This window comes from Notamacropus eugenii, chromosome 1 (assembly GCF_028372415.1).
Source record: "Notamacropus eugenii isolate mMacEug1 chromosome 1, mMacEug1.pri_v2, whole genome shotgun sequence".
NCBI lineage: Eukaryota > Metazoa > Chordata > Mammalia > Diprotodontia > Macropodidae > Notamacropus > Notamacropus eugenii.
The window spans coordinates 316,552,959-316,572,593 of record NC_092872.1 but is presented as its reverse complement, the minus strand read 5'-3'; the positions used below and the strand labels follow the sequence as shown (position 1 = coordinate 316,572,593).

Sequence of the window (19,635 nt, the reverse complement as noted above, 5' to 3'; positions counted from 1 at the left end):
TTCCTTCCTTCCTTCCTTCCTTCCTTCCTTCCTTTCTTCCTCTTTTTTCTTTCTTGTACAAAATGACTAATAATACGATTGCATGTATGTAAATTGTATTGGATTGCTTACTCTCTCAGGAAGGGGGGAGAGAAAAGAGGGAAGTAGAAAGAGAATTTGGAACTCAAAACTTAAAAAAAAAATTAGAAATTATTTTAACCTGTAATTGGGGAAAAAAATAAAACACTATTTTTTTAAAAGCTCCAATCTCTCAGGAATCTAGGAATTCCCATACAGCTCAGGCTGTTTGGGGGCTCATTAGGAATCAAAGGAAATCTCTCAGGTTCTCTTTTCCTCTGGCATCTTCCCAGAGACTGAAATGGTCATTATTGTCAAAAATGAGCTTGGTCTGCATGGAGGAATGTCCCTAAACTGAACCAGGAGTGGAATAGCTCTAATGAGGAAAATTGGTTTTTCCTATACCTGGGCTCCTGATGTACCTCCTTAAGCTTGGCTAAAGACCAACTCTGAGGGGACCCTCCAGAGGATCAGTCTGTGTGACATTGGACCCTAATTATGGGAGCTGTAGATGTTCTGATCATTTTGTTTTAAAGGTTGCAACCTAGGTTCCTAAGGGATCCTTTATAAACTCTTGCCTTTTTCATTTAGCTGTCCATTAGGAGTTGACTGTCGCCAGGTGCAACCCAGAGGTCATCAATTCTTTGGAGAAGGGTTTTTTGGGTTGTGGATCTCTCTATCTTTGTTCTTCTGGATAAGTCCTCATATAGGGGATGAGAAGGAATTGATACTAGACTTGGGGCAGTGAACTTTGAACCACAGCAAAGATTCATTCTTACCAGGTCAAGAGTTAAGGGCAGGGGAAGATCTCATATTTTTGTCTTGCTTTGTGCTCGGATGACACAGTATTAAGTTGCTAGCAGCCTCTTTAGAAAGGCAGGGCAAAGTTAATTTAATGGTTCCTTTGAGAATGGAATAAAATGCAGCACTGCTCCATTTCTCAAGGGACATTATTCTGGGGAGCTCAGAGTACCATCACTGACATCATTTTGTTAATTTTCCCAGGGGTCTCTTAGGAGGCAGCAAGCTGTCAGGGAGAGAGTTCAGAAGACCTAGGTATATATAGTCTGCACTGCTAATTTGGGAAAGGAATGTTTTATTGATGGTCTTTTTTTTTTTCTTTTGGTATCATTTGTCATTTCCAATTATTTTACCCTCAACCTCCCTTAATACTCAGTAAGCACTTAATAATGTGGTTTTTTTTTCATTCATTTATGGAGGTAGACTTAAGCCAAACAAATGAACTCATTGACCATAGACACTTAGTTGTCTGTCTTTTAAAGTTCTTCATAACCTAGTCCTTTACTACCTCACTTCTCTCTCCTACAATTCAGTGACTGGGGAACCAGAAGTCATTCCACTTGAATCCTAGCATCTTTTTTTTTTTAATGGCAATTTATTAAGACTCCTGTTTGTTTGTTTCTATCTCCTGACTATAGTTTCTCTGGCTGTCCCTCATGCCTGGAATTCTCTGCCTTCTTTTATCTCCTCCTCTTGGCTTTCCTGGTTTTCTTCAAGTTTCACCTAAAATCCTTCTTTCTGCAAGAAGCCTTTGTGGGTCCTGTCCTTTCCCAGAGCCTTTCTTCTGGGATTTTCTTCAGTTTATGAATGTGTATCTGTATATGTATGTTCATATTTTAGTATGCACATGTATATATAAGCAGAGGGATTGACTACACAAGGAATTAGTGGTGAAATTGCAAGTGGATTTTGTCTCTTTCCTCACTTCCAGCTTCATACCTTTTGCTCCTTAGGCAAAAGAACCAGAATAGGGTAGGGTAGGGTGGTGTTTGAAGGCAGGGGAGTGAGGAATGAGTGGGGTTGCCATTCTTCATCCCTAATGATTATATCATTCCTCATTTAATACTTATACATTCTCGTGGCACCAAAGGGAGTGAAATTAAGTTGTCTTCCTCCTGGATTCTCCCTCTAGCTTCAGTCTCTACTTGGAGCACTGCTACTAAAACTGCTAATCTTAAGGCCTGGAGGAGGGTGGTGAGGTGACATTGTTGTGTGGTGGTGAGGGGTTGCTGAATTCCTGTGACAGTACAGCTCAGGGAGAGTAACCCTGAAACATAATAACAATGGATGCCCATCACTAAAGAGCTTCAGGTGGGATACATTGAGCTCTGGGAATTTAGTGTGGAAGGGGAGGCGTGTGTGTGGTGTGTGCATGTGCATATCTAGTATCAGGACCACTGAGACCCCAGCACACAAATATTCCTGGAAGCCTGCTTTCTTATATTAGCTTGTCCTGCTCCTTCACATGGGCAGTGCCGAACCGCTCCATTCTGAGGTGTAGTTTCACCTGTCTTTGTCTCTAAGCAACACCTGGTACCCGGTGAATAAAGTCCAACTGAGACCAAGGGTACTTTATCACTACAGTTGCTTCCTGCCTGATGCCTGTCCTGGCAACCGGCGAGGCCCTGGGTGGGGTCTCTTTTCGATGTAAGACAATAAAAATGGACTCAGTGAAACCCAGTGGTGTCTCAAGTCTGAGGAATTTTCCTGTATTTTGAACTCGTGAGTGTCTAGGATGATATCATTCTAGCACTCATTCTTTTTTAGTTTCCCCACTTGGCAGTCTTGATGAATCCCTTCTCAGAATAATGTTTTTTAGATGCATAAAATAAAATATAAAGGTCACAAAGGAAATCAATGATCAATTTTTTTTAAATTATGAAAACATTTAAAAAAAAAATTCAGGGATCCCAGATTAAAAACTTCTGCTAAAGGCCCTTACCTGGCTCACTTTTTCATTTCACAGACTAAAGAACTAAAGCTCAGAAGGTTAAGTTCTTTTCCCAAGTCCACACAGCTGGTTAACAGTGGTACATACACGTGGACACACAGGTCTACATATACTTGTGTACTTGAGTACACCCAAATAGCCTGGTACCACATCCTTTCATGGCCTGTCTCACAGGGAGGTCTTACAGCTTCCCAGACTTTCTGACACTGGGGATCCTGAGAGGAGTCAGCCTGACCAGCCTGGCTTTTCTCCCTAATGTTCTCTGTTTTGAATGAAGCCTCAAATGTTCTAAGGGTCTCCCATTCTCCTTGTCTGGGAAGAGGGAATTCAACACTGAGAATGAAGGGAAAGTCAGTGGTGACTTTGGAGCAACCAAAGCCTAGGCAAATCAGTTCACTTTGAACAGTTATTCATATTTTTTCTTCAGCATTTATTGTGGGGCCTAGAGTACTTCTGTGACTGTTGTTGTGCTTGTCCTTTGTTCTCGAAGAGGACCATGGCATCAAGATGATGCCATGACTTGTAGCTGACTTTGATTTGAGTGAGGGACGGTGGTGCAAGGTCACCAGCCTTACTTTCTTCTCCTGAGTCATCTGGGTCCAGTGGTCAATGTTTCACTGTGGTATGAAGGTGACCCTGGCTTCTTATAGGCTAATGCCAACAAATCCCGAGTGCTGGCAGGATTCCTGCCAGCAGTAGCTGGTGTTCTGAGCATTCCAGGACCATTTTAGTCTTTCACTCTTAGACCACCATAAGTAAAGGCTGAGATGGTCCACACCAGATTGTAATGCCTTTTGATCTTTTTTTTTTTTTGTCACCACAACTCACGAAAACCCATCTGAGTACCTACACCAAAGAAATCTCAGATCCTTGAATAATTCAGTGTGTGAATGGAGGGTGTGGTGTGTGTGTGTGTGTGTGTGTGTGTGTGTGTGTGTTTGTGTGTGTGTGAGAGAGAGAGAGAGAGAGAGAGAGAGAGAGAGAGAGAGAGAGAGAGAGAGAGAGAGAGAGAGAGCTGGGAAGAGAATAAACATACTTTACTCTCCTAAACTATGTATCCTTCAGAAATATGAGCACCATAAGATTTAATTGGGGGAAGAACCAATGCATTAGGTTGGTCACTCATAATACTATATTTCATCATACTACTAATGTGTTTGAATTTCTAACATGATAATTATCCATAGATAATCCACATAAACCAAAGCTCTTTGGAGGGGCCCTCAAATTTTTCAGCATATAAAGGCATCTGTTGTTCAGTTGTTTCAGTTGTATATAACTCTTGGTGACTCCATTTTTGGTTTTCTTGGCAGAAATACTGGAGGGGTTGGTCATTTCTTTCTCTAGCTCATTTTACAGATGAGAAAACTGAGGCAAATGGGGTTAAGTGACTTGCTCAGCGTCACCCAGCTAGTTGTGCCCTGAATTATAAGTTATAACACATTTCCATAATACCAGGTGCCATAATATAGACACAAGAGACTTTTGCTCTGAAGTCATTCGTCTTCAATAAATGAAAACGTTAACAACTATGTGGGAGGCAATATTATATTAGAAAGAGCTGGGTCTGAAATCAGAGCACCTGGGTCCAAATTCTGCCCCTCCCATTTGCTACGTAAGTCATATAACCTTCGTAGGTCTTACTCATCTGTAAAAACAAAGGAGTTGTTTGTAAAAACAAAAGAGACCATCTGAGGTCTCTTCCAGGTTTCATTCTCTGCTTCTATGGACTTTGATCTCCTTCATCCTGTGCTTTTCCCATTTATTCAACACTATGATGAGATAGCCATGCTCAGCCAATGTTGGCCCTGAGAGGAAAAAGAAAGAGGCTGGATTCTGGTTGATTAGATTCAGGGGTTTGGTTTTTGTGTGTGTGTGCTACTTTTTATGTCTTAGCCCCAATCAGTGTCAAGATAAAGAAATAAAATCCTCAGCCTCATATTTAAGGCACTTTACAGTCTACCTCGTATTTAAGGCACTTTACAGTCTACCTCCTATTTTTCTTCCTAGTCATATTGCCCCTCCCTACCCAACTCTGTTCCAGGCAGACTAATCAGCTAGCTCTTCAGGGACCTAAGTTTCCATCTCCTACCTTTGCACAGATGGTGCTTCATGTCTCCTCTGCAGATCTTCTTCTCCAGTCCATAAATTACTCTAGTTTCCTTGCATTCCTCAGATGTCCCTCTTACATGGAGCCTTTCTTGACCCCCACCCCACTTGTTAATTCCCTCTCTCTCTCTTTCAATAAATGACTTTGTTTTTATTTTGAATGTTTTATTTACTTTATTTACTTATATGCTTTTTATTTATTTATATTTAGTTTATTTTTTATTTATATGTATGTCATGTGCTCCTTCCCCCTCCCAAGTTCTTGGACTGGGACTATTTTACTTCTCTCTTTGTATCTTCAATGCCTAGCGTATTGTTGTTGTTCAGTTGTTTCAGTTGTATATAACTCTTAGTGACTCCATTTTCAGTTTTCTTGGCAGAAATATTGGAGGGGTTGGCCATTTCCTTCTCCAGCTCATTTTACAGATGAAAAAACTGAGGCAAATGGGGTTAAGTGACTTACTCAGGGTCACCCAGTTAGTAAGTGCCTCAGACCAGATTTGAACTCATGAAAATGAGTCTTCTTGACTCCAAGCCTGGCACTCTATCCACTGTGGCCCCTGGCATTGTGGATAGAGTGCCAGGCCTGGAGTCAGGAATACCTGAGCACATAGTTAGCACTTAATAAATTTGTGTAGAATTGAATGAAAGATTTAACTGTGTAATCAGTTTTCAGGGTACTGAATTAGATGCTCTAGAACAGGGGTTCTTAAACTTTTTGGTCTTAACACCCCTCTGCACTCTGAAAAATCTAAACCCTTCCAAAGAACTTTTCTTTATGTACGTTATCTATGGCTATCTACCATATGAAAAATTCAAATATATTAGAATTATGATGGAAATAGTTTTGACTTTGTGGACCCCCTAGAGGAATCTTGGGGATTTCCCAGAGATATCAAGATCACATTTTGAGGATCACTACTGTAGAAACTTTATGGGACACAGTCATGGTGGTGAGAGTCAAGTTGACCTAACTTTGTTGTAGTACTTTTGTATGCCCCCAACTACTCAGTCCCTTCCAGCAGAAGGGAGTTGGTAAGGAAGTTTGTAATTTGATTTTATAGATGGCAAAATTAAAACGTTAAGACCGTAAGCAACAGACTGAATGTCACATTGAAGACAAAGCTAGAACTAGATTCCAATTCTCCTGAATCCTAGTTCCTTCTGTTACACCATAATAGTGCAGCTCTTTCCTTCAAAGAATAAATAATCCGGGGAACCTAATGATCTTGAACCTTTAGTTTATAAGGTATATATATATATGTTACAACTGAAGATGACATATATCAATCCAGCATTCTGGGAGGAGATAGAGTCCAAGATATATTCTAGGGGTGTCATTGCTGATAGAGACCAATGTTAACCTCCTTGACAGTCTTCAATCATGAACTCTAGGGGACAGGGGCTATGCTTGATTAATTCACCCTATATAGCATACAGTACAATATGCTATATGGGTGGGTGAGCATCCGATAAATAGCCTTTGATAACCATGTTTTATTTAGGAAAGCTTTCACAAACCATTAGATAGACTTGGGTTCCCTTTATTTCCTTTCTGAAGTACCGTTATGTCTTCCACATCATGGTGGTTAAGGGCTTGGCACGCCTATGATCTGGAAAATCTGTGTAAAAATTTTTGACCTTCCCTTCATACCAGAGAAGTCTGAACTTATTCTTTTGTGAGGTGTTTACAATACCTTATTGTAAAATTTGGGTTAAGTATTTGGTCATAGGCCTTCATGTATTGTCTCTGGCTTCCCCGAAAATTGGCATTCAATCTTGTGCTGACCCCTGACATATCAAAACTACAATGAGGAAAGTTGTGATATGGAAGGGATAATGGTAGATGGAAATTCAATCCCTTCAGGGTTTTCCCAGGTCTGTCAAGTAAAAGCTTATTGACTTATCAGCCTTATTATTCATCCCTTATCAGTATCCTCTGCCCCGTGATTGGAGGATGGAGCCATGAACTCTTCCAATGGAAGGGAACAGGAGTGACATTTCATTTTCTCATTCAACTGCCTTCATTCGGGAGATGGAGTATATGGGTGTAGTGTAAGGTCTAAGACTACTTCTGTGCTTGTGTCTTAGGAGCCAGTGGCCAGTGGGATCTAGGAAGACTTTAACTCTAGGGTCCTTGAATACATTAGGTATCTTTCCAGAAGTCTCTCCTATTGGGAGACCCCTTTTTCTAGATTCTAGCTGCGGACCTATCATGCTTTCAAGCCTTATCTTATTCTTCCTTTGTCTCTCTAGAATGGCCCAAAAACTTCTTCACTAAGCAGCAATGCCAGGATGCCTGTCTCAGTCTCCTTACATCAAGATGCGACCCAGGAGCGTCCAGTGAGCTTGGCCTCTACCACCTCTTCTTCAGGCTCATCCCGGGACAGTCAGGCCATGGAAGAGCCCAATGGAACTGGACCTGTGGCTGAGGGCGAGTCTGGATCCCCCCATGCCTGCCATATCCCTAATAGCCACAACAACTCCAACAGCTGGCTGAATCTGAGAGGATCCCTAAAAGGCTCACCGTTCAGCTCCCGGTCTGCACCTGGACCTGGACATCACAAGCTGAGTTACCTGGGCCGAGTGGTGCGGGAGATTGTAGAGACAGAGCGCATGTATGTACAGGACCTCCGAAGCATTGTTGAGGTGAGCTGCTCCTTCAGGTGTGCTTGCTCTTGTAGGCATTGTTACTTTTTTCTCCTGGGTCATTGTGGAGTGAGGGGTGGAGCGTGGAACATGTTCTCCAAAATAGAGCAAGGTCCTGTGGCTTCTTCAGTGTCCAGCTGGCTTCTCCACTAGAAAAGAAAAACCTTCTTGAAGGTTTGGTCCCAGTAATTCTGCTTCCCAAGACTAAGATTTAGGAAGAGGAAGAGAGCAGAAAGCTAAGCCCTCAGATGCCTTATTTATCTGAATTTACTGAGACCACAGATCTGCAATTTTCCCCCTTTTGTTTCTCTGACTGGTTGGACCAGGAAATGGGCTCATTTGAAACAGCCTGTAGACTCTTGTGAGCAGCAGTGTTAGAAAGGCAGGAGAAAGGTGCGGAACTGAAAAGGAAACAGACATCAGAGGCAGACTGCCCTTGGAGTTACATGGGAGCAGTTAGTGTTCTCAAGGTGTTCCCAAGGAATAAAGCTAGGAAAGGGCTCTGTTAAAATGCAAGAGGCAAATAAGAAGCAAGTCATATCCAGAGTATGCTGTATAGTGGAAATGGTACCGTGTTGTACTCAACTCATTTCCCCCATGTCAGGATTACCTTTTGAAGATCATTGATACACCAGGGCTGCTGAAACCAGAACAAGTCAGTGCACTCTTTGGGAACATAGAAAACATCTATGCGCTAAACAGGTGAGTGAAAATTCGGGAGCTCGCTCCTCCTAGGCTTCTCAGAACTCTTGTTGGGGGAGGGGTAAGTGGCACAGTGTTGAATGAAGTCTGCTTTCACTTCTGTCCTCCCTCATTAATGCCCTTTCCTTTCTGCCCTATGCCTATTGGTTTTCCCACCTCTGGGATGGAACTAGTTCTGTCAGTACAAGCTCCTTTAGGGAGCTGTGAAGACCACTGGATACTTGGAAGGACCTCCCACTTTGGATAGAATCATTAGTAATTAGTAATCTTTGATTAACCTTCTCCACAGGTTGAGAAGGGCTTCTTGAAGGCCCCCTAGACCATAGGTTGATAGAGCCATTTCTTCTCCTCTTTTTCTTCCCTCTATCTCTTCCCCCTTGCTTTTGTGTCAACATTTCCTCTACCTCTTCCACTGGCTTCAAGACAAGCTAAATAATGCCAGTGGCTCTGTGAGGACTACTTAATATATTGGTGGGAAATACTGAGACTTGAAAGTTTGTCTGTGATCTCTTTTATGGAGGAACATGATGAGAGGTGGGGAAAAGAGGGATAATAATGCTCCCTATCTTGTGTCTGAGGAACCCAAGAAAAAGAGTCCTAGAGAGCAGAAGTTAGGTGAGCTTTAATAGTAAGGAAGGTAGAATCTTCTCTGGATTCTGCAGAAGGACGGGTTATTGTAACTCTGGAGGAAAGGGTTACCTCTGAGGATAGGAAAGAGATGGTATTTGGAAGAACATGGGGTCAAATGAAGAGGGACACATGTAGGGGAAACACAGGAAAAAATGGCCCTGGGTTACTTGCAATTTTCCTTTGACTAGGTATAGTTGAACCTGAACTTGTATAAAGAGAATCTCACCTTGATTCATGCCCTGAAATGCTCTAATCCAGGAACCTTGATGTCTATCCCAGAAACTCTTTTTTTCCTTTCCTTTAATCTTTCCCTTTGTGTGTTTGACTCCTTTTGCCAGCGCTGGAGCAGTATTCCCTCCTGAAGGTGGGTAATTATATCCCTCCCCTCTGCCCGTCCTGTTTGCTGCAAATAATTTCCCTTCCCTCACCTTATCCTGTTGTGCAGTGTTGGCTGATCTTTGTGGTTCTTGGCTGTGTAGCATTCACTGGGGGTTGAAAGCCCTTCAGGCCACACAGCATGTCTTACAAGGCTGGATGTTTCTCTGGAGCATGTTAATGACTGGGGAGGGGTGACTGGAAAGAACATTGTGACTGGCCATGCCTTAGATGCAGCTGTAAAGAAGTGGGTCCCAAATGTGATGACTTCTCTCTCTTCATTCAGTCAGTTGTTGAAAGACCTGGACAGCTGTAATAATGATCCGGTGGCTGTGGCTAATTGCTTTGTAGAAAGGGTAAGAACAGAACTCAGTATGGTTTATCAAATGAGATAATATACGTAAAGCTCTTTGCAGACCTTAAAATACCATGTTAACATTGATGGCAATGGTGGTGGTGGTGGTGGTTGTGGCAATAATGATGATCATGGTGGTGGTGATGATGATGGCAAGGATGATGAAGATTATGCTGGTGATGGTGATAATGGTGGTGTCGGTGGTTTAGGCAGCTGCAGTTAGGGTGGTGCAGTGATAGAGTGCTGGACTTGGAGTCAGGAAAACCTGAGTTCACATTTGACCTCAGACCTTTATTAATCCTGGGCAAGTCAGTTGACCTCCTTGTGCCTCAGTTTCCTCCTATATAAAACTAATAATAAAAATAGCACCTACTTCCCAGGATTATTGTGAAGATAAAATGAGATAATATTTATAAAGAATTTTGCAAGCTTTAAAGTGATATGTAAATGGTACTATTTTTACTACTACTATTACTACTACTACTACACTTTCACTGTACTGCTCCACTGGGGAACTGAGAGTGAGCATAACTCTTGGTACTAGGCTATTAAGGGGATTATTTGTGGTCTTAAGGAAAATAATACTGCCTTCAATGACGAAGAAAGACATAGTATGACTGCATTGGGAATGGGGTAGCTAGGTGATACAGTGGATAGAACACCAGTGCAGGAGTCAGGAGGACCTGAGTTCAAATCTCACTTCAGACGCTTGGCAGTCACCAGCTGTGTGACTTTGGGCAAGTCACTTAACCCCAACTGCCTCATCCTGGGTCATCTCCAGTCATATCTGGACCACCAATATCTGGTCACTGGATTCAGATGGCTCTGGAGAAGAAGTGAGGCTCGTGACCTGCACAGCCCTCCCTCACTCAAGACAAAGTCGAGTGCAAATCATGTCATTATTTCTCTGATGGCATGGTCTTCTTCGGCAACGAAGGACGAACACACATGCATTGGGAATAGGGACCAATACTCTTGGAAACTGGATAGGACAAAGTACACTGGGAGGGTCTCAGAGGTATGGCTTAGGTAAGTTTCATGTTCACAGCTATATTACAAAATCCTCTTTCCCTCCTTTCCTTAGAGCCAAGAATTTGACATTTATACCCAGTACTGCAACAACTACCCAAAGTAAGTAACTCCAGGATGGAAAGGGGAGGGAAATTTGAGGAATCACCAAACTAGTACCATTTTCCTCTCTACCACTAACATTACTACTTCTGTGCTATGATGATCTCTTAGTGATGACTTCCTTCTCCTTATAGTTCAGTGGCAGCCCTCACTGAATGCATGAGAGACAAGCACCAGGCCAAATTCTTCCGGGACCGACAAGAGGTTTTGCAGCACTCTCTGCCTCTGGGTTCTTTTCTGCTGAAGCCTGTCCAAAGAATTCTCAAGTACCACCTTCTTCTCCAGGTAACTTGCACTTGGGCTTCATCTCTGAGATCTGGTGTGGGAGGTTTGATGTCTGAGTCCTGATCAGGACAGAGGAAAGAAATGCTTGGGTAGGCAGCAGGGTTCTCAGGAAAGAGATCAGGAACTTGACATTCTCTGTCTCCTGCATAGGAAATTGCCAAGCATTTTGATGAGGAGGAAGATGGTTTTGAGATGGTTGAGGATGCAATTGATACCATGACTTGTGTGGCCTGGTACATCAATGACATGAAAAGGAAGCATGAACATGCCGTCCGACTCCAGGTGCCTGGGCAGTGGAAAGGGAGGGTGGGAGGTCAGGAGAAAGAAAGTGCTGATGGTGTCAGTGTGGTTGGTCCTCTTAGGGCTGGAAAGCAGTAGAATCTTTACCAAAATGATCTAAAGGAGAGAGAAGCAGGCCACATGCTGGTCCTGAGATATGGTATCAATGTCTTTGAACGTGCTAGTCATGAAAAATGATTTTTCATGGTAGTGACACAGCTAGGTAAAGTAATCAAGAGTGTTCTAGACTGAGTCAGGAAGGCCCAAGTTTGAATCCTACTTAAGAAAATAGCCATCTGACCCTAGGTGAATCGCTTAACTTTGCTCAGCCTCCGTTTCTTTATTTGTAAAGTGGGGATGATAATAATAGCTCCCACCTTTGAGGGTTGTGGTAAAGATCAAATGAGGTAATATTTGTACAGTGTTTTGCAAACTTTAAAAATATAGAAATGCTAGTAGTTATCATTATTATTCTGTTGTTATGATGATGGACTGCACTTAATTATTTTTCCTACCCCAGAGTCAAGCTATAGCTAGAAGGGAAGACTCCTTTCTCCTGGCCTGATCCCTTTTGCAACTCTACCTCACCTGCTGGACGTAAAAGGATCTTTAGAATCTTATATGGGCCATATCTCTCGTCTGCAGGAAATCCAGTCACTCCTGATCAATTGGAAGGGGCCGGACCTGACAACCTATGGAGAACTGGTCTTGGAAGCCACTTTCCGTGTGCATCGTGTGCGGAATGAGAGGACTTTCTTTCTCTTTGACAAGGCGTTGTTCATTACCAAAAAGCGAGGAGACCACTTTGTGTACAAAGGTCACATTCCGGTAACCAGGCTTTTTCCTTCCTCCCAGCCTTAGTCTAGGACTCCTAATCTTCTGGTAGGGAATTTGACTGTTTATTTTCCTATGTCAGAGGATCCAGGGGTCCAGTTTGGATATGATTCTGCTTCCCCTCATTCCCATGCCTCCCGGTTTGTGCCTGGAGAATGTGGAATAGAGACTTCCCCATAGTTTATAAGATTTTTCAAGTGGGTTTGATCCTCCTCCTAGTGTCTGACATGTTTTTTTCTCTTTCTCCTTCCCTGGACCTTTAACAGTGTTCCTCCTTGATGCTCATTGAGAGCACCAGAGACTCCCTATGTTTCACAGTCACTCACTATAAACACAGCAAGCAGCAGTATAGCATCCAGGTAAGGAGGGGCAGCGAGTAGGCATGTCCTGTGAAGGGGCCAGAATGGGAGAGGTTGTCTTTACAGAGCTCAGAAGGACACTGTGCATACTGGGGCTGGTTCCTTGCTTCTTGGCACCGTTTCCCAGTTACCCCTTCCCTTTGGATCTTTTTCAGGCCAAATCAGTAGAAGAGAAGCGTGCGTGGACCCATCACATCAAGAGGCTGATTCTAGAGAATCACCATGCCACTATTCCCCAAAAGGTAAGGGGAGCAGAGAAGATCTTAGAGCTTCCTGGCTCTCTGTGGGAGGAAGCATTGTGGTCACTGCCTCCCAAAGTTACTGTAACTCTGTTGTGGTAAAGGATCCTGTGGGTTTGAGGGGGGAAGATGACAGATGAGTAGTTATCCCTTCCACATTGTGAGGGGTTAGGGGCACAATGCCCCTGCAATCTGGAAAATTCGTAGAAAATTTTTCAGCTCTGCCTTTGTACCAGAGAAGTCTGAATTTTTTTCTTTTATGGGATGTTTACAGTACCTTATTGTAAAGTTTGAGTTAAGAATTTGGTCATAGGCATGTTTTATGCATTTCTAAGTTTCTAAACTTTTTTGGTGTCATCTGTGCATACCTCAAACTCCCCCAAAGTTCCCATTTACATTTTTCCCATTTCCCATTTTCTTATGCCAACCTGTGATATATTGAAACCACAACAGGGAAAGTCATGTGGTGGAAGGGATACCTGTAGACACATGAGCCCTTGGTAGTGTGCTGAGCTGTGCTTTAGGAGTGGTCAAAGGGTGCGTTGTGGGTGTTGTGCCAGATGTTTGGGAATAGCTTCTTCCTTTTCCTTTTATCCCAGGCGAAGGAAGCCATCCTGGAAATGGACTCCTATTGTAAGTTCCTCCCTGCTTCACCTTCTTGTTCCTGAATGTGTATATCAGCTTATACTATCTTTATCTCCACCTCTTGTTCTCTGGCTTGATTGGTGTCCTGTGGAACTTAGAGAACAGAAGAGCAACCTTAGACATGAGAAAAGAGTCGAAGGAACGTAATGACAATGGCAGCCTGTTGTTAGGAAAGGGTGGATGGCATTACCAGTCTGCCACCTTCTGAAAGGTATTGACTTTAGGAAATGAGAAGTTGCATTAGAAGCATCTAAGGTACTGAGAAAAGGGATAAAAAGGAGACTGGATTTATGGAGATTCTAGAAGATAGAAATGGCAGGGGAAAAAAGTGAAGTGTTTTATATTTTGTTTATAGACCCCAACCGATACCGCTACAGCCCAGAAAGGCTGAAAAAGGCTTGGTCTTCCCAAGATGACATGCCCACTCAAGTGCGTCAGCATCGGCGACAATCTGGTAAGGACAAAGATAATATGTGAAAATCATACTGCCAGCCAAACAGGCTAGAAGATAGATGGATGGATGGATGGATGGATGGATGAAATAAAAAAGCATTTATTCAGCATTACTGTGTATCAGGCTCAGTGCTAAATAATGGTGTCATGAATAGAAAAAAGGGAATCAGTGCTGTCAAGAAACTTACTCATTTAATTGAGAGAAAGAATACATAAAAGAAAGTTCACCTATAGAAAACAGATGGAGAGGCCCAGAAGTTAACATGACTTAAGCACTGTTACTGCTGACCTACTCCAGCCTTGGCCTTGGCCACTGAGATCTTTGTAACTAATTATTTAGAGTTGTTGCTCTATCTTCCTCCCGCTGAAATAAAATATGATCAAACTGAGAGGGGGGAACATCATTCCCCTGCATGGTACCTTTTTTAGGAAGGCCAGAAAAAAAATTGGAATAAATGGATAAAAGTCAAGAGATTTGAGTTCTATTTCTGCCTCTACCACTTACTAGCTATGTACAGGTCACTTATCCTCTCTGTATCTCAGTTCTCTTGTCCGTAAAATGAGCAGGTTGGATCCAGGGATGACCATAATCCCTGTCCACCTCTAACATTCTCGGATTCTAATTTACCTCAGGATTCTTCTCTCCTCATGGAAATGGGCACGCTACATTATTTACTCTCTTTGAGCTTAGTGCTGCCATATTTCTGGGCCCCTTTTTAACTAACTCAAAAGCTAAAGTATCTCCAGGGTAAGGGAGGAGTAGCTGTTCTGACATCACTGTTGGTCCCTGGCCTACTTCTGGAATGGCAGGGCAGTGAAAGGGACTGGGAAAAATAAGTCAGACTTCCTAAAGTGGCACCAAATCGAGACAAGAAATATTTACTTTGGATCTTGGGGGGAAATTCCATCATCCCCTCAGATTATTCTTTGCTTGGGACTGTGCTCCATTGGTTCATTCGAATAAATGCTCTCTTTGAGAAAGGTTGCAACTGCTTTTATTGTTTGCTCACACTATTTATCCAACTACTCCCTCCTCTAAAAAAAAAATCCCTCTGATACTGTTGTGTGACGGTATCTTGTTCTGTCTGCTGTACTGAGTTCCTGGGTGTGTGTGTGTGTGCGTGTTTGAGTGTTGAGAGAGACACACACACAGACACAGAGACAGAGACAGAGAAGGAGAAAGACAGAACCCATGCAACACTTCTTTTTTTCTCTCTTGGTTTCTCCTCTCAGCTCTATGTAGTCAGAGCTCAGGGACAGATCTGGCTGAGGCAGAGGTCCCACTAGAGTTTTCCACCTAATGGCAGATCAGGCATTAGTTCATCTTAAAAGATAATTGAATCCAAAATTTCTGGAATGAGCAGGAGCCAGATCTTAACTTCACATGCAACAAACATTTACTAGGCTCCGGTTGCCTCTGCACAATTCACAAGCACTCATATATCCTTTTGACGATGTCTATATTTGACCCTTGGACTTTATTTCTCTTTGGAACCCAAAATGATCTAATCTGTATCCCTATCATTGTTGACTGGTAATTTTTTTTCTTTCATCGAGGCTCTGAAGTAGAAATATACTCTGGCTCTTAGCTTAATTTTGCTTGGCCTTTGGGGCAAATACAGAGTGCAGATCTTGGAATCGGGAAGAACTAAGTTCAAAACCTCCCTCTGAATCAGACAATTCCTAGCTATGTTAGGTTGCCTGACCTCTATCAGCCTCAGTTTTCCTCATCTATAAAATGGGAATAATCCTAGGACTGCCCCCATTGACAGGGTTGTCATGAAAATCAAATGAAACATTTTACGTGCTTTGCAAAACCTTAGAACACTAGAAATGTTAGCTGTTATTATCATTATTACCCAGAGAAGAGATTTTTCATTCATGCTTTTGTTTTTGCAAAAAAAAAAAAAATGGAAATCACAAGTCTTTTGATAGCAACTTCCTAAAAGGGCACAAGTGATGTGTGTTCCTATCTGTCATTCTCTCAGTGTCTCTGTATGTGTAGCTCTGCATTTAATTTTCTCCCTTTCCTTTCTAGAAATCTACCATGCTTAATATCTTTTTTCTCCCAGCATCTTTTCAACCTTGCTTTCTATCTCATCACTGTCTGTCCTCTTAAACATGCATTGGGTGTGTTTAAAGTGTTCTATGCAGTTTTTCTACCATGGACCAGATTTACACTGGCCAGTTCTGACAGTGAGATAGTAATACTTGAGGACCATCATAGCAAAAGGAAAAGACTCATGTACAGGAAAACCTCCGCTATCCTGAAACTTTTGGGAATGTTTTCTTGATATTTTAGAGTTTCCTTCTTTTATCATTGAAACTTGTTTTAGGTAGTCCATTGGATTTTTTTTCAAGTTATTACTCCCCTTTTGCCCACACTTCTTAAACAGGGACCAAAAAAAAAGGGATAATTTTTAAAAAATTTATTTTGTCTGTTTCTTTTTGTTCTTGGCTATCAAGTGTTTGTCAATCACTCCCATTAAGTATATGGTCTTTATAACATCTATTTCGCCTACTCTGAGGCCAGTTTTAAATCCCTTTCTTTGTTCCCAATGGAGGAAGTCTCTTGACAAATTGTTTTAGTTAGATTTAACTCTTCATTTAAAATTTTTGACTTAGTGTTTGAATAATTTTCTATTTTTTCCTCTAAATTTTAAAAACAGATGAGTCAGTATTTTATAATCCTCACAAGGAAAGCAAAACAAGTTTCTGTTTGTTTTTTACTTATATGGTCATTGGTTTTACTTTTTCCTTTGGGTCAGTGACCTTCAACAGATAAAAGTTTTCTGCCTTGGATCTATAGCTTTGGGAATGGCTAAAGAGAGGGTAATTACTGTTGATATTTGGTCCATGTAGAAAATTAATGGCCAGTACCTTATATCTCCTACTTACACCAATTGGGCAAGGATGAGAGTTAGGTTAAGGAATCAACTAAAGGATAAATTCTTCCAGAAAATACTAGTTGCCTGGTAAGCCCCTGGTAAGTTATCCTTTTTTTTGAAGTTCAAGTGGTGGCATTCATGTCCTTACACAATCTGGTCCCAGTGATTTTATTCTGATATTTCATTCATTAAATTCACTCAGCCATTATTGTCTTTGTAGGAAAGGTATTCAGCCTTTGAGGGAATGCCTTTTAAAAATTATTTTATTCAAACCTTTTTGACCCTGCAAGGGTTTGGGGTAACCAGCAAGGGATAGTGTCACCTAATGGATGTATTTTTTATCCTATCCCCAGAGCCTGGTCACCCACAATACAATTGGGAGATACTCCCCAACGGGCTGCACAGCTCCATGATGTTGGGCCTTAAGGGCCGCAGAAAGTCGGGTGTGAGCTCTGCTCTCCAGCTTGGCGCTCTGTGGCGGGTGCTCTGGGAGCTATGGGTGCTGGGCAAATGGATTGTGCTAATAATTTTGAGTGAGGAATCCATAGGGCCGGAACAGTTATCTAGTCAGTCAGTCTGCATGGGGAGTACTTAGTTCCCATTATGGCTGCCCTAGTGGCACCAACAAACACTTTAAAAATTGGGCTGAATGCCAAAGATTCCTTCTGTATGCCTTGGAGAGAAGGTTTCACCATGGTCTCCATGGTCTCCACTTTTCCAGTCAGGAACAGAGATCTATAGGACTGACCCTATTATTCCGCAATAAGTATATCTCCAGATGAGATATAGATCTGTCCCACAAGAAGGAATAGATGTTGTCTTGGGGCTGAAACCCTACTATGCAAAACTCTATAGCAATGGATTGAGAACTGTACAGAAGCTTTGTGCTACTGTGGAATGCTTGTTCAGGCAATAAGGATTCTGGGAGAAGAGGGAAAGTGTAGACTCCAAGCTGGTGAGAGGGGCTGGTGGCATTGTAAGCTTGGGGCTAAGACTGGGCAGAATTAATTTCTGTGGCTGACTTTACCAAATGTACTTAACTCTCCAGAGCCAACCAAACAACTTCTCAGGCAGATTAATGAAAAAGGTGAGTATTCAGTGTTCCAGCCATTCCTCTACTGGGATCTTGGGGGTAGTCTGGGGGGAGGCAAAGAAGCCTCTGCTCTAGGCACAGACTCTGTCAGTGCCCTGTAAGGATAGAGGAAACCAACAGGGGCAGAGATTGACAAGATGGTAGGTTTATGAGCTAGGTCCTTTTATTTTGACCCTAAGCAGGTTCATCTCTAGTTATAGGCCTCTGCTGCTTCATCTGTTTAAAAGAGCTAACAATTGTTTCCTACAAAGGAACTCTCTTTACTTATTTATAATGGAAAGTGAGTGGTTTATGCTCTGGTCCCGAGGTGACAATTGCTTTAGGCGATAAGAACAGACAACTTGAAAATCACCTCTGAGAAGAGCTCATGGCTGTAGTGCTCTAATCTGTATCCCTATCATTGTTGACTCTACTTTTTGTCAATAGTTTCATAGACATCCTAGAAGCTGGGATGAGGATCCCTAAAATGGTACCCAAGTCATACCCTCAGTTACTATGGTCTTCCTGGCTTTTGTAAAGAAGTTGCTTACTTGACTTACATCATCTCTATTTTTTTCCTCCCACGTGTTGGGGAATCTGTTGATGGTGGCAGCATCAAGGGCATCGGGTCTCAAGGTAAGACCAATGAGCGAACTGGAGATGGGATACAAGATGGAACAGGGAATTGGCTTTCAGGTGGGTAAGGGTATGGATACTAAGAGTCAGTCCCTTATCCCATTAGTTACCATTTCTTTTATTTTCCCACCACTGTTTTCCCTTCCTATGAATTGTACCAGGGTAGAATACTTCTATACTCTGATTCTGTTCTCTTTCACATATCTCAGTCCTCTCCTCTGAGGATGTACCATTGTAGGCTATGCTTGGGGATAATGCTCCCAAGTAACATGATTCATAAAAGTCTTTCCTAGGTCCTCTCTACCCCATGCCCCAATTTCTGTCTACCTTTCCTCCTCTATCTAACCCCAGCCTTATATCAAGTCCCTAGTTGGTACAGTGGAATAGACCGGTTACTACCACTTGCCTCAACCCACCAGATATTGACATGTTGGGAGGTAGTTGAGATTCCAGGTTTACAAGAAGGCCATGTTTGTACCTTAAACAGCATGCAGGTAGCGCTGGAGCTCTCCTGGACTTTGGGCAGCTGCCCCTTACAGGGGAGCAGCAGTCTGAAGCCGAAGGGGCTGCTCAGGAGGAAGAGGAGGAGGAGGAAATGGTGGAGGAGGAGCAGGCCCTTCAGGAAGCCTCTCTGGAGGACCTGACTGTGAGCGATGGCAGCAAGAAGGGGGCCAGGGCTGAGCCACAAGGTTCAGAGGAAGAGGAGGAGGAGGAGGAGGAGAGTCTGGTGGTAGCTGAGCAGGTAGCCGACTTTGCCAGCTCCCTGCTGGCTGCCCTCCACTGCTGGCACTATCGAGCCAACGCTTTACTTTTCTCCCGGGGCGCTATGGTGAGGTGGTCTCTTTGATCTCCCTTCCTCTGCATGTTCCCGATGCACAGTGAATGACTGGCTCAGAATTCCTGCCCTTCCCTTCCTCCCCAACCCCAAGCTTGGGTTCTTTGTGTGTCTCAATAATCAGTACATCCATCTCCTCAATAGCTGTTTTCCCTTGGTGAGCCCCCAGCATGCTCTGCTTTGCCATCTGGGTTAACCTCATGCATTACTTGATGGACAAGACTAACGGGCAAGGGGGTGGGTGGTCTGGGTCAAAATGGGAAGAGTGGAAGACACAGATTGCCAGGGTGGCCTTAAAAAGAGGGTAAAAAAAAAAAAGACAATTTTCTGGAGCAAAAGGCTCAGGGACT

At 42.8% G+C, this 19,635-nt stretch overlaps 1 protein-coding gene across 8 annotated transcripts in view; it reads left to right on the top strand.

Annotated features, from left to right (window-relative positions):
• The window catches only part of PLEKHG3 (pleckstrin homology and RhoGEF domain containing G3), a 52,862-nt gene that overhangs the window by 28,185 nt on the left and 5,042 nt on the right, over positions 1 to 19,635 (top strand). For 3 of the 8 annotated variants that reach the window (XM_072629608.1, XM_072629613.1, XM_072629605.1), the window contains 14 exons: positions 7,175 to 7,567; positions 8,172 to 8,269; positions 9,561 to 9,630; positions 10,714 to 10,760; positions 10,895 to 11,045; positions 11,196 to 11,327; positions 11,970 to 12,152; positions 12,425 to 12,517; positions 12,673 to 12,759; positions 13,356 to 13,389; positions 13,757 to 13,855; positions 17,791 to 17,829; positions 18,428 to 18,510; positions 18,938 to 19,279. In XM_072629608.1, coding sequence (XP_072485709.1) covers positions 7,214 to 7,567; positions 8,172 to 8,269; positions 9,561 to 9,630; positions 10,714 to 10,760; positions 10,895 to 11,045; positions 11,196 to 11,327; positions 11,970 to 12,152; positions 12,425 to 12,517; positions 12,673 to 12,759; positions 13,356 to 13,389; positions 13,757 to 13,855; positions 17,791 to 17,829; positions 18,428 to 18,510; positions 18,938 to 19,279 — 1,812 coding nt within the window. In that variant the 5' untranslated portion in view covers positions 7,175 to 7,213. The remainder of the gene's footprint in view (positions 1 to 7,174; positions 7,568 to 8,171; positions 8,270 to 9,560; positions 9,631 to 10,713; positions 10,761 to 10,894; positions 11,046 to 11,195; positions 11,328 to 11,969; positions 12,153 to 12,424; positions 12,518 to 12,672; positions 12,760 to 13,355; positions 13,390 to 13,756; positions 13,856 to 17,790; positions 17,830 to 18,427; positions 18,511 to 18,937; positions 19,280 to 19,635) is intronic. The other 5 variants (XM_072629609.1, XM_072629606.1, XM_072629607.1 and 2 more) reach the window with 4 other exon arrangements.